This window comes from Meleagris gallopavo, chromosome 4, assembly GCF_905368555.1.
Source record: "Meleagris gallopavo chromosome 4, MGAL_WU_HG_1.1, whole genome shotgun sequence".
Taxonomy (NCBI): Eukaryota; Metazoa; Chordata; class Aves; order Galliformes; family Phasianidae; genus Meleagris; species Meleagris gallopavo.
In genome coordinates, this window is record NC_139407.1 from 13,707,286 (window position 1) to 13,722,342 (window position 15,057).

The following is a 15,057-nucleotide window of genomic DNA, read 5'->3' on the forward strand; positions in this document are numbered from 1 at the left end:
TTCTCTTTTTATATATATATATATATATATATATACACACACACACACAGCAGCTAGAGTGCATATATATTTACACACAACCATACACTTGTGCACATGCACACTGCCCATGGCCATCAAAAGCAGAATCAGAACTGGTTGTGCAGGTGATATCAGTGCCCTTGTAAGGCTGAGTCAGGAGGGAATCAAGGTCTGTGCTACATCTCTAGAACACAGAAATTCTAAAAGGACTGAGATATTTCAAGTCATACAGTAATTTATTCACTTAATTCATGCAAAGGCTGGTATATCTCAGAATCACAGAATGGCCAGGGTTGGAAGGGACTTCAAGGATCATAAATCTCAAACCCCCCTGCCACAGACAGGGCCACCAATCTCCCCATTTAATATTAGACCAGGCTCCCAGAGCCCCATCCAACCTGCCCTTGAACACCTCCAAAGGGACCATGCAGCTTCCCCATTTGCTAAGAAATATTCAAACTCAGGTAATGCCTTCAGCTCCCTAAAAGGCAGTAGGGGTACACACAACTGCCAGCACACACCCAGATCAGGACCATCACATCGCAGCACAATCAGATAAAACTAGATCAGCTAAAAAAGAAGAGTAATTGAAAAAAAGCAAGTCTTTCCAGGAAATATCATTTTATCAGTATTTCTCCAGGAAACACCTGTGAGAACTCCAATTCATCAGGTAAAATGGCTATTAGCAACACTGACTTTCATAGAATTGATATCAATCTTTCACTTTTCTTTAAATAAAGGAAAGCAGATGATGAGGAGATGCTCCTGGCCAACACTTTGGGAGATGCTTTAAACATGTGATAGTTCAAGCCTGCAAAATCATCCTACTACAAGGTGCACAGTCAAATTAATTTTGGAAAATGATAATGCCTAATTAGCAAAGTTAATTTTCAGCAGTGCATGTCATTATGGATAAAGCGGGTTTCCTTCTGACTTTACTACAGGTTTACCATAATATTTTGCCTAACGTTTCATACACAATACCACATACACAAAGTAGACAAACATAATATTATACCAATTAGGGTGCTATATGTCAAGTCCAATACATACATGTGACATCTCCACACGGCAGACAGTGCTCCCCTGTAGCTCCTGCTGCAAGGCCCCCCGTGTCTGTAGGCAGGCAGTGGGTGCTGGGATACCCCACAGCTTGGGCAGCTGCAGCTATAGATCTGTTGGTGAGTGCTCGGAACACAGCCCAGCCTAACAGTCCTGATACTGCTGCTAAATTAGTGCCATTACTCATTCTGCTCTGCTAGCACAACAGTACTCCAGCAGAACATATTATCACTACTTACTACTATTTCAGTAATACATTGCTGTCAACAGAAAGGACTTTTTCTTGCCCTGGCTACAGTTTCACGGAGTCATGCATGTTTTGTTGTGCACACAAACCAGCATTTTTACAACAAGAACCTGTTTTCTGTTTTCTCTGAAAAGCGCGGTTTCCTTCCAACTGTTTTTCTCAGTGATTTACCAAGACTCGTTTCTTAAGTGACAGGGCATAATTAATGCTGTCATTGTGTTTAGAAGCTAGATCACGACAACTTTCTCACAAACACTTTTAAAGGACATGTTATGGTGGCAAAATTCCTATGTAGTGCACGCTAACCTTGAGAAAGATGCATTAAAAGTGAAAGCAAACCACTTAAGCTCATTTCTATCATCGGGTTAACTTCTTTAAATTGAAGTGATTTTCAATTAGCCTCTCAAGCCAATAACTGCACTTCCTAATGCTTATTAAAGCAATACGAAGAACTGAAACATGGTCAGATCACTGCTGAACCCCCACCCTCAAGTCAAGTCACCAGACTCAACAATCACTGAGGACTCCCTGCAGGCTTCGTTCAGAGAAGCCTGCTCCCCACCACCACCTTGAAGCAGGACTGCTCAGCTTCCATTCTGCTACTTCAGCACAATGGCTGGTTCTTTCAGACTCAAAAATCTATTCTGTGCTGGAGAAAGAGGAGCTTTTGTTTCCTTTCTCACGTACAAATTGGTGAGATAACAACCTATTTCTTCAAGGAGACACTGTTCATTTCACAATGTTAGAGCACAGCTAAGAAGGTGACCAAACTGCACACTACGTGAGCAGTCAATGAAATAGGAGTGTGTTCTCCTCATAAGGAAAAATGTACCAAGTTGTATGAACAATCATCAATTTTCTTTTATTTACCTTCTTTGAAGTGGAAAGCCAAATTACAACTACTGGTTTAAATTATATGTTTCTTGCTCACTGATTGTAATCCCAATTGGGTTCAACTGTCACAACTCAAAAAAAAAAATCAGTCTATATATCATTTCTTGAGCCATTTTTATTCCTCCTCGCTAAGTTAATAAGTAATTAAATCACCTATTGTACACAATATACTCATGTCCTGCAGCCTAAGTGACTGTCCTCCTCTAAGCTTCAGTGCACTGAAGTTTTTCTTGTCTGTTTCATATTTCAGAGTCCATGTGAGACTCTTGTACTTCCTGGTGCATTTTTTCTTTGCTGTTTTCAGTCCAAAACTAGCTATAACAATTAAAAGCTATTTTACTTCCATTAAGCTTCCTATCATGTATGATATACCATTAAGAAGTGCAAGCGCTCCAAAATAAATGCTTATTCTTGCACCATAGTGGATATAACTCAAGAGTGTATTTTTAAAGTGAGAATTGTGTGAACTATTAGTAACCACTGTCACATACACTGTGCTCATGCTACTCTCCAATTAACCTGGAGATGAATGTTCTATTATGTATCTTGCAAGACAGAAGCTTAACAAGACAAGACGTTTCCATTTTATAAGACTAAGACAATTTGGTCCAAAAGGTTGACCCAATTAAGCTCCCCAGTTTCAATGAATCAAAGCTCCAATGACTTTTTCCTACAGTAAAATCCACATTCTCATACGGAATATTTTTTGTTTGGCTTGGTTTCCAAACAGTCAGCTTTAAACGAAGGGAAGGGAGGAGAAAAGAAACAGAGTAAAGAGGAGGAGACAAAGCACGTGCTTCCAAAACATAGTATTTAACAGATAATACACCCAATAGCAGACAATGAAGAATTGTTGTCTACTTTCCCCTAGACCTTGAACTAAGCTTAGGGTGAACCAAATTCTCAGGAAATGCATGTAACAGGTGTGCTCACATGATTTAAGGTGTGCTCACAGGATAAGCTGATATTCACAAAACCAGCTAGGAATTACCAGTTTGACATACAAACAATTACGTAAAGAACCCAGAACCTAAAGAGTCAGTATTAAAAATTTAAATGTATTTTCATTGGTTTTGGAGAATACAGCTAGAGAAGTTTTTATTCTGACAAATTAGATGTTGCATCTCTTAGCATCTAGCAGTTTCAGAGCAACTCAAGGCAGCAATCAAAACATCCATTAGAGTGCTCCACTTCTCAGAAAAAGCAAGCAAGTGGTTGTCAGTGCAGCCAGTAAATCACCTGATCCTATTACAAAATCAATTACTGCAGCACATTTCTATTGCTATACAACCTGATAATGGCTAAATGATATTGGATAGCTACTGCAAGGTCAAGAAAACTGCTAAGAACATCTGAAATTTGTCTTTTTTCATATAAATCCAAATTATGCAGCACCCTTTTAATGGTGTATTTAGAATGTAAAATATAGTTACCTTCTTCGGCTGATTGAGACATTCAATGGATAGTCTCTGCAACTGCTGTGCTGTATGGCTGAAAGATAGAAGATTGGAGCAGCAGGTCGAACAGCCCAGCCTCTTCATTAAAGAAGAAATAATGCTGCAGCCACAGCCACACATTGACTTACTCAGACGAGTTGATTCCTCACAAAATTAGGACCGGCACTGTCCCGTACAGACTCAAAATTGGCCAGCTGCCTCATTCTGCAGCCTGCTGGCTGAAATTAGCACTGCTAAGCAGAAAAGCAGCCCATATTTCTCTAAAAAAAGATGTCAGCAGTCTCATCAGCAAGTAAAACCTTGCCTTTAAAAGATGTGTACGTTTTCCCATTTACAAAGTAAGCTGCTCTAAAGAGAAGGCCAGCTGCCTAGCAGAAGATGCAGGGAAGGTACTCCCTCCCAACTGCTTGCCCACTCTTCCTGCTGTAGCTCCCGTCACTTCGGGGCCCTTTTAGCCCCCCCCAGCAGCACAGCCTATCCAGGCCAGGCCCCAGGCAGGGGCGGCCACACGAGCAGCACAGAGCCCCACCCTGCCGGCCCCACGCCCCTCATCTCCCCAGCACCCTGCCTCCAGCATCCTGCCTCCTGCTCCCAGCACGCTGCTCTCACGGAGCTGCTGAGTGCCGCAACTCCTGTGCCTGGCAAGGAGCCTCCAGTCACACAGGGGGAGCGACGAGACCTCGCTTGTGCTGCACTCAGACCGACTTCTTGCAATGACTGGGGAAGAAGAGAAGTCACTTGCCATGTCTGAGCACGTGAGATAAATGCTACTCGGGTCTATTAAATACTGAAATAAGAATGGCTACAACAAAGCTATGTGAGAGTAACACTGGGAGAAGTCAACAGTAATAATTTAAACCTAGGATGAAAAAAGCTTAAGAGAATTTCAAGTAGGATGTCAAAAGGTACTGCAACCAACTCTCCAAACGAGATACAGACAACTAGTATAAACAGCTTTAGGAAGGTCTGCCAAGAGCCATTCTCTTTGAGAAGGAAAAAGCAGTACAGAAAGGCAGAACTACGCCTGACTACTTAATTGAATTAAACAGCACTACTAACCTTTAGAAACTCATATATCTTGGTTAGAAATATTCTCAATGTTTCTTTAACACGAAATTGCAATTGGAAATATTTGATCATTACAAGGGATTACTATTACTAATGCAATAACTATATTCCTTTTGCTTTCTATATATAATCTAAGTGACACTGGAAAAAGCTCTTATTAATTGGTTTAATAAATGTATGCAATACTATTTCTGAAAGGACATCTCACGTTAACAGAACTGCTTAACCTGATTATGGGATAATCTGACTTGAAATAATTGTCACGTTCACAGAGCTATTGGTGCTTGTCTCGTTCAACAGCATCCTTTTTATCAAAAGGTTAAGCAAATGCAAGTGACAGGAAAGCAGCTTCAACGAATATATTTACAGAAAACTTCTCATTATTATGCTGCATTCCAAACAATCTCTCTTCTGCTCCCTCCCCTCCCCTTTACTTGCTCTCCCCTCTTTCCCCCTCCCTCTCCTTGGTTTAAAGCTGAACTGAGCCTCTCCCTTCACCTTGCTCTGCCCTTTCGATATTCATGTTTCTATTAAATGCATTTCCGGTCTAAGTACAAGCACGCACAGCAAATTGCACAATAAAAAAAACCTTCCGTAGATAAAGACTACAGATGCAAACAAACAAAATAATGCAGTAACCTTTTACTCGCCTGCTGGAGGTACTGTCTGCTGCATAGAATTTTAAATCCTCATCTGCAGATGCAATTGAGCCGGTATTGCCAAGGACTTTTCTCTTCCTGTGCTGATTCTACGCAGCTATTCATCGAAAGAGCACATTATATTGAAAACTTAAATTAGTAATAGGTAAAATGACTTAAATGGCTTGAAAGGAACCAACTTTACAAGAATCAGCTATAGCTGTGACCAGTCACATTTCAGAGATGCCAGACACATTAGTGAAGTAAGTCTCATTGCTGATGCATGCTTGCCAGCAACGTGCAGGATGTGGAAGCAGAGAGAGCTAATGAAAAAAATTAATGCACAGATTTAAAGTGCAAGGACCGAGCTCTCAGATGCAAAATTGCATGTGTCCTGCATGCCACAGGAAACATCTTTTTTCACAAGCATTTTTTGTTTGTACTACTAAAAATATGGTCACGAAAATCAACCCTCACATTCCCTTCCTTCATTTACGGGTCTGCCAGTAGACTGCAGGTAAGTTCTAACACAAATATCCTCACTGCACCTCTATTCCTCATAAATAAAAGCTCTAGCTTTGTCCTTTGGCAGCACATGGCAAAGGATTGCACAGATACATTTCTTAACAAGAGACACTAAGGGAAAGCATCAATATTTTCGATAATGGTTTTGCATACAGTAAGGTTAGGAAGCACAAGGGTACTTCAACAGAATTTGTATTATTCTTAGCAGAAATTAAACACCAGCAGTAAAGCCTGCTATTCATTATTTATGAATTTTACCCTTCCTCATGCAGTTTCTTTAATGTACTATTGATTTCAGGATGCACACAGAGCCAGTGACAGACAAGATCGAGCTTTATAGAATAACTATCAGCCAAATTAATATTTCCAGGAATATCAAGGTAATATTATTCTAAGAATTTTTTTCTTATCTATACACAATGGCACTTATGTTCCACTGACAGTGACACAGTTAAAAAATTAACTCTTTTCCTCCCCCAAAAGCATCCTATGATGTCATTTAAAATAAGACAGTCAAATTTTGCACTGCTGTTACCACTCTATTGTTTCTTCTGCTTTTCCAGCATTGGCTATCAGCAAAATTTTCAATGCATTTTTACTCTCTAAAGTTTATTTGACCTGAAAATAAAATTGCTTGCCCTCCCCCCCTTTTTTTCCCCCTTTGTTACTTCCTTATTTCCAACTAAAATATTAGATGCATTATGCTCTTCTCCATAATATTCATTAGCAGGAAGAAGCCACATAGACAACATCCTTGGAATTGCAAATACTTTCCAGAATACCAGCTATTACTATTATTATTATTACATAAACTCGCACAACTTCCACAAGCTTGGTGAAACCTGAACTTAACACAACAGGATTGTTTATGGCTTTTGGATGCCCCTTCCCTGGAGGTGTTCACAACCAGGTTGGATGGGGCTCTGGGCAGCCTAGTCTAGTATTAAATGGGGAAGTTGGTGGCCCTACCTGTGGCAGGGGAGTTAGAGATTCATTAATTGATTCCTTGAGGTCCCTTCTAACCCTGGCCATTTTGTGATTCTGTCATTAATTGAGTCTAAATTACTTATTTTTTTTCACAGTACCCAAAAAACTGCTTAACTGGCATGCCTAGAGGGCAAAACACTCTTTCATATAAAAGAGCAATAGGTAAATATGAAAAACATAGCCTCTAACTGAAGGCTTGCTACTAGTAATAAAAAAAAATTGCAGTAGGAAAAGCAGAAAATTGCGTTAAAAGCTTCATCTCCTGCAATCTCAAGAAATCCAAGACAATTCCTACTAAAATATGTGAAAATGTTCTTCAGATGCTTGAACTGTCACATCAAAGATAGCAAATTGAGAGAAAGACTTGAAAATGAAACTAAGAAGTCATCGAGCATACTGTCCGTGCAACAGGCAGGTTTCAGAGCAGTACAGGAAGGACCTGAGAAACAATTTCCATTTTCAGCAGTGTAGCCCAAGGCAACACAACAGAAGTGGTTTCCAGCTTCATCAGCTTCTCTCAAAGCCCCTTCTACCCAGCCTGGGGGGAGGCGAAGAGCAGGTGATTGTCTGACAACACTCAGGCTCATCCTCTCCCTTCCCATCCACCTAATGAGGACTACAAAAAAGGATTGAAAAAGCAAGATAAAACTCTTTTTGTTCCAGAATTGTGCAACTACAGAAGCCTGTACAGCACGAACACCTTGTACCTACTAAGATCCCCATCTCCTACCTGACCCTCTTTTCCTGATGCCAAGTTTTCTTATTCATAAAACAACACACCCAACCCTGTATCTTTTTCCAAAAAATTTAACAGTGATATTCTACTGTTCCCAGCCTCCGCCAGAGATAAAAGAAAAAACACAGACCTAGTACTTGCAGTGTTAGACTCTTATGAAGCTGAGTGGATGTGCCATCCTCAGCCCATTAGCAGCACAGGCACACAACCCAAGCCCTGGCTTCCAAGAGCTCACAAGCACTGTGATGTTGAGGTTTGCTTCTTATTCATGCGAGACAATCAACAATCCACACCATTGCTGTTCCTCGTTCCTGAAGAAGACTTGCTGCCTGAAACACAGTGACATATTTAACTAACTGACCTGACAAACATTCCAATATAGATGTTGGATCATCATTAGCCTCCCAAATTAGAGTCTCCTTAGCCTACAGGTGTATGCACACAGCCTTCTCATCAACTCCATACTGTGTTCACATTCAGTATTCATCTTGCATCTGTCCACGTACCTGGATTCTGCTCAAGAAAAAGTGATGATACCAACTCTATATTGGTTCTATACTGTTTCGCAAGAACCACCCCCCCCAAAGGTTAACAGACTTCAGATGCTCATTATATCTTAGACGCATACACCAATTACATTTGTCTCAATTTTGCTAAAGTATTCCACACAGATGAAGTGATATTTAATATTTATTGCATGTGGATGCAACAAGGAAAAAAGTTTTATCTGTATGTAATTGAAGTACTCTCAACAATGACTTGAACATACTCATACACAGCCTAAAACAAAGTTAAAAAAATCATAGAATGGCCTAGGTCGAAAAGGATCTCTAAGATCATCTAGTTTCAACCATCCTGCCACAGACAGAGTCACCAACCACCAGACCAGGCTGCCCAGAGCCACATCCAGCCTGGCCTTGAATGCCTCCAGGGATGGGGCATCCACAGCCTCCTCGGGCAACCTGTTCCAGTGCTTCACCACCTTCTGAGTGAAAAACTTCCTCCTGATATTTATTCTAAACTTCCACTCTCAGGAAAGCCAAGGCACAGACGGAGCTGAACTTGGCTAGGGATGAGAAAAAATAAGGTGTTCTACAGGTATGTAGGCAGGAGGAGATGGAACAAGGAGAGTGTTCCCCCATGATAAATGTGGATGGAGAACTGGCTTCCGCAGACATGGAAAAAGCTAAGGCTGTTTCTATGTGCATGTGTGTGTGTGTGTTGTTTTTGTTATTTTAATTTGTTTGTTTTAAACACAGCACAGAAATACAGCAGGAGATTATAGACCAATTGAATACAGTATATCAGTAATCCTTCAAGTAGATTATGAAATAAATTCACATTAATATACATGGCGTATTCCTTTTTAGTATGCTAACATAACCTCAAACTATTAAAGTTTCTCAAGATACCCACACTGGTTTGTCTTGACAGTGAATCATTTTCCTCCTCTGGAGCTCTAGGAAGCCATTTGGGAATGAACACTCAGCTGACTGCCAATTTGTAACCCAGCACTGAAGCAGTTAATACTTTCCTCAGCATAAGCAACAAATACTTCTCTTTCAGAGCTCTTCTTTCAGGCTGTCTGCTGATTTCTGAAGGAAACACTATCAATCTATGCTTGGTATCTTTTCCTAAAGGTGACTTAATTACGAGTTGATACCCTTTTTCCAAACTAAGGTAATGAACAAAAATCCTGAAGCAATGTAACAAGGTAACTGATGTTTTACAGTGAGGATGCTGCTGTAAACCACAGCAGAAGCAAGTGGTTGGTCACTTCAGAGCCACCCATTTCCACTCATATTGACGGAAGAAAAAAGGAGAACAGCCTGCCTCTCCGAACAGACACCCCATAACCACAGAGAAGGTGCTAACTGTTCTCCAGAATCATGGGTTAGTAACCAGAGAATCCCTGCTAGATCCTTGAAACAGAACGCCTTAGACTCAGTGGGGCTGAAACACCTAGTTCAGAGGCAGGTGCACAGGTATTGCTTCGCACAGAGCATACAGAGGAGGAGAAAGGCTCTCAGGCAATGCAGCAAACTTTCAATGCTGAAATTACCACATGAACAAGAGAAGTCACAGCATAAAAGCTGGATAACGCTTTTAAAGAATTTACGTACATTCTTAATTTTAAAGCTTGCTTAACCTCATTAACTTATTTACTCTCCTCAATAATCGAGGTCTTCATAGAGCTGCAGACAAAAGTCAATTTTCTGAAATACAGTTTCTCAGCAGCATTTTCTGAAAAGGCCATGAACCCCTGGAAGCGCAACAAAACCAAACAAGAACTCCCAAATTTCTCCATGTCTGAGTGCATAGAAAAGCAGTCCTTCACTTCCTCGCTACCAAGTGTGAATATTTCAAATAAGAAACCTTGCAAACCAATTTCAAAATTGAAAAGAGAAAGACAAGAGCCTTATACAGATCAGTGTTCCCACTGTATTTCATGTGGCTCTCAAGAACCACAACAACAATGAAGCTATTCTAATCCTTTCTGCTCTTCAGGCTGCAGGAAACAAGTGGATTGGATTTTGTTATGTTTAAGACATAGAAAACAAAGGTGACTGGCCACTTCACATAGAAACTTACAATGGTAACATAACCATTATTAAATAACACGCATTTTTGTGCCCTGTTTCTCCACTCCAGCCTCACCCTCCATCTACAGGCTTACATTAAGGCAAAATATTTGCTATGGATATTATCTTCCAAAATATTCTATCTCAAGCCCTTATTCACTTTGAAGTACATTTTCATGACCTTGTCAGAGGTCACGGTGCAGATTTCTCTGCAAGCCTTACCCATAGCTAATGTTAACACTGTACGTATGCACAAGTCATAGAGAATAATGCCAGTTTAACACCAGGAGGTCAGCAAAATTTTAAAAGCTATTTTTAATGTAGATAAAAGTTCATAGCAGTACACAATTATATTTCATTCCCCTGATAACTTTAGTTGAAAAACTGAGTTGCCTTAGAGGCAGAAGCTGGCAGCATTTAATGTGAAATAACATTAGCAGACTTCACGTAAGCAAATAAGTATCTTGCCTGCCAAGTGCAAGTGTCTCTATTAGCAGAGGTACTTACGCCAGGATACAGATTTCAAATTCCACACTCCCATACAAAGGAGTAAAGAGGTGTAACTGTTCATGTAGTCGGACAGGGAAGAATTGGAAAGTTGATTCGGCTGGAAAATAACACTCAAATACAGAAGGCCACAATAAAAATCATCACCTATGCTGATCTCTATGCTATTTCAGTACAATTTACCAAAATTGTACAGAATACAAACTGAAAAGGAAAATAAGGAGATGAAAGGACATGACGAGGCTGAAGATGCTGCAGTTTGAGCCAGCAGGGTTAATACAGAACCTCAAACACAACCAAACCCACAGATGCCATACGCAATGACCACACTCATTTGCTACTTTGTTTCTCACTTTGTCAACAAAATGAGACTAATGCTTACTATTGCTTACAACACTGGTACAGTAAAGAGGTGAATGACTACATTATCAGCTTGCTGTATATCGGTAACAATGGGACAGAACATGAGGGATACAATTTTGAAGACAGGACAAGAAAAAGCAGCTGACAAGAAGTTTTTTGGGGTTCTTTTTGTTCCTTTCCTGTAACTAAAGTAGAGGGAAAATAAAAGGTAAGGATTTTGACAGCAAGGAGCCAGCTTGCTAAAGAGAAAAATGTTCAGTACCAAGCACAGAACTGCAGCAATAAACATACTGCATCTTGCTCAGAGAGAGCAGGAGCTCAATCTCCAGCATGCCTCTTTAAGACTTCCCAAGCATTCCATGCTCCACCTGATTAATCATCTACAACTGCCTTCACATTTGACCAGTGAGCAACCCCAGCCATGGCGGGGCAGAACAACTACAAACAACTGACATAGCCGTGAAGAATAGTAAGCTGTCAGCAGGACATCCCAAACACGCTTTACATATTACTGGAACAGAATTTTACTTCTGAACTATGACTAGTTCTGGTGTTTTAAGGCACACATTTTCTTGGACACTCTACAATCAGTAGGTGCACAAAGGTTAGGCTTAGTAAGATTATCACGATGGAAAGAAAGCCAGAATAAATGGAAACGCTCACCACTGTCATAGGCTCGCAGTAAACTCCACAAAGACCAAGCTCCAGAAAGAGATCCTTCCTCAGTGGCAGTCAGCCCTTAAATGGGATGGAGGAGAGGTGGAGGGTGGCTCTGTCCCTTCTGGTAGCACAGGTGAATTGCCTTCACCTGTGCTCCCATGGCTGACTCATTGCTTGTCTCAGGTGGTCAATCAGAAGCTCAGGCCACAATCAACAGTTCCCATACAGACATTAACGAGCTTTAAGTAATATGAGAATGTGCAACACCTGCTAAGTGGTGATGGCATAAGCAAGGTCACCTGTGCACACAAGCTGGGAGCTAACTTACACATCCATGGATCTTTCTGCAGCCCTAAGCAGCTAGTAGAGATAAAGTAAGCCACCTCAAGTAATGCAACTGAAAACTGATTAACTTGAAGTAGAAAAAGGTATACAAGGATGTTAAATTCATATGCAATTATGTGCCTTTAAACAGCATTTTTTATTGGGAGAAAATACTCAATTTCCCTCCATCTCTGAACATTTTTTTGCCCCAGAATATTCTGTTTACAAGTCATCTTCATAATATGTAAAACTTACTTGTTATCAAACTGCCTGAAGTACTTAGGTCTTAAAACGACACCAAACTGAACTGACTCATGTTCAATTATATGGAAGAGTCCTAAATGACAACCACTGCACATTCTAGACTGAGGAGGAGAAAAACCAACAAAAGATGCCTGAACAACTTGGAAAAATAGTTATCATTCTGTTACAAAGACAACAATTGTTAGTCCATACTTCAGAAAACTGTTTCAAACTGTTTCTTTAAGTCAGAGATTAACATGCTCTGCAAAGCCTTGAAAATCATCTGCAAACTAATCAGTAGGACATATTTGAACACCATATAAACACCTTTAAGACAGGAAAACATGAATATTTCTACTTTCATAATTTCTTAACTAAAGAATAATACAAAGAGACCTTTAAGCAAAACAAATGTTTCTGTTAAACACTCTTCATCTTATGGGTTCTTCCAACATCGAAAAAGCACCATGTGGGCTGCATGCTGCACCCACTAGCAAACAACCCAAGCAACCCATTCCCCACTCACAGATTTCTAAGAGTCACACTGGAAAATGCAAGACCTTAAGAATTATACATGCAGGATCTTCTGTTACATCAGAAATTTGTTTGATTTGTCATAGATTTTGTTGTGGTGTTTTTTTTCCTGGCGATTGTTTTCGATTTGTTTAAATATATATTTAGTTGGACATTAGTGAGATGGAAATAAGGACACCAAAATCTTTTACAATACACAGCAGTAGGTAACTTACTTCCTTTTGTGTAGTCTCCATTCAAACACACTTATTTCCTCTGAGCAAGATGCTTAAGGACACAGGCAAGGTGAATTCCACAATTGCTCATGTTCCATTTTGTTGGGTGTTCTTTTATCCTGCCATAACACAACTAAACCAGCTTCAACTAAGTTAAAATTTAGAGTAACTAAATTACCATTCACTATTTACAACTAAGAAATCACACACTATGTATAATCAATGAATATACAGATGTTATAATTAAGAAATAAACAAGTGAGTTTGGCTGAGCAGGTTATTATACCAAAAAGAGAATAAATAGAGTGCTTACCCATGTCCCGGGCATGCTGTAAAACTCCAAAGGAGGGATCTCCAGAAAGAGATCCTTCCCCACTGGTAGCCAGCTCTTAAATGGGTCTAGGAGAAATGGAGCCAGGCTCCACCCCTTCTGGCAGCACAGGTGAATTGCCTTCACCTGTGCTCCCAGGGCTGAGTCATTGCTCACCTCAGGTGATCAATCAGAGGTTCAGGCTGTGATTCAGCAGTTCCCATAAAGTCCAGAAAAAGTTTTTTTCCTTTTGTCAGTTGATATAAGGGATATATTAGTATTGCGCCCTCTCCTACACTACATACTCTCATTTTTTCTATTCTATCACAGCTGCGATGCTATTATGAGATGAAGTATCCACTCTTCAGGAGGCCTCACCCATCCCATCTCTCTCACATGAAGTTTTTAAATAAATAACCAGAAACCTCTGAAGCACCATGCTTTTAAACTGGCAGAAAAGACAATTACAGTGCAGAAAAAAAAACATCTTCCTAAACAAATTTGCACCAGAACAGTTTATGCTGCAGTAGTGCTCATGTTTATACACCATTTGTTACATAAGGTCCAACATGCTGATTTCCATATCTTAAATGAATAGATGAGAAATATTTTCACGTATTTTTATATGTCCAGGGCCTTTTACTATCAACTAAGAGCAATAGAGAGACTTCAACTGCACATTACCAAGTGACAATTTACTTATGACTTCTAGCAGACTTTGCTTGGATGCACACAGCAATGGGATATAGGCTATGGACACAACCTGAGACAACAGAAATCATATATTCTTAAAATGAAGCTTCACATTACAGCAATCTAATGTTGAAGCTAGCTATCTAGAGAAACTGTGGAGCGTCTATCCTTGGAGATAACCAAAAATCTCTAAGATGGTCCTGCTTTGAGTTGGGGGTTGGATTAATGACCTCCTCTCCAAAATCCCTCCTAATCTAAATCACTTCACGAGTCCACAAAACTGAGAGGATCAGAAGAACAGTTATTGCACACTGTGAAACAGTATACTAATATACAGTACATCAACAGTATACAGACTGATACTTGATTTTTTTGCCTGTGAAACTAAAGAAAACATTATAGAAATAAATTATTTTTCTTCCTTTTAAACAGCAGTCAGTAATACTTACTATTAATTACTTAATATCTACGTCCTTCTCATATTTCTTAAAAAAATTTGTCATTGCTTTCTTTTACCACAGAAGATTAACAAGATTATAAAATAAACTGTTACTGGTCTTATTCCTGCAATGACTGACTGCTGATCTCCAAAATAAGACAATGACATAAAAGTTTTTCTAGAAAATGTGTAAATAGCATTTCTGCCAGAGGGAAAAGGAAGCAGTGATACACACATCCCTAGCAATGCTCAAGCCCCCAAGTTCTATTACACTGTAGATAACAGGGACTATGTACATACTCACAGAGCCAGAAGGCTTCTCCTGTGCTGCGTGTACACTGAAGCATATATTAGCATTTCACACAAAACAAAAAAAACAGGATGCAGGGTGTTTTTAATACATTTGTTGCACTTCAGTACACTGATAGGAGTCAGTGCAAGCTGGGCACTTGATTCTCCATTCAGTTAGTCCTCCAGCACTCAAGTTGTGGTACTTCTAGTCATTGTAGAGTCAGTTTTTAATTCTACTCACAGAAGGACAAAAAAAAAAAA

The 15,057-nt window shown here is 39.8% G+C and overlaps 1 protein-coding gene across 3 annotated transcripts in view; it reads right to left on the bottom strand.

Moving 5' to 3' along the window:
• FBXW7 (F-box and WD repeat domain containing 7) overlaps window positions 1–15,057 on the bottom strand; it is a 162,052-nt gene that overhangs the window by 122,181 nt on the left and 24,814 nt on the right. The window contains exon 1 of one of the 3 annotated variants that reach the window (XM_085222211.1): window positions 3,658–3,816. The exons of 1 other annotated variant lie outside the window; for it this stretch is intronic. In XM_085222211.1, the coding sequence (XP_085078337.1) occupies window positions 3,658–3,801 (144 nt within the window). In that variant the 5' untranslated portion in view covers window positions 3,802–3,816. Of the gene's footprint in view, window positions 1–1,074; window positions 1,213–3,657; window positions 3,817–15,057 lie in introns of those variants that run through there. One more of the 3 variants, XM_003205441.5, reaches the window with a different exon arrangement.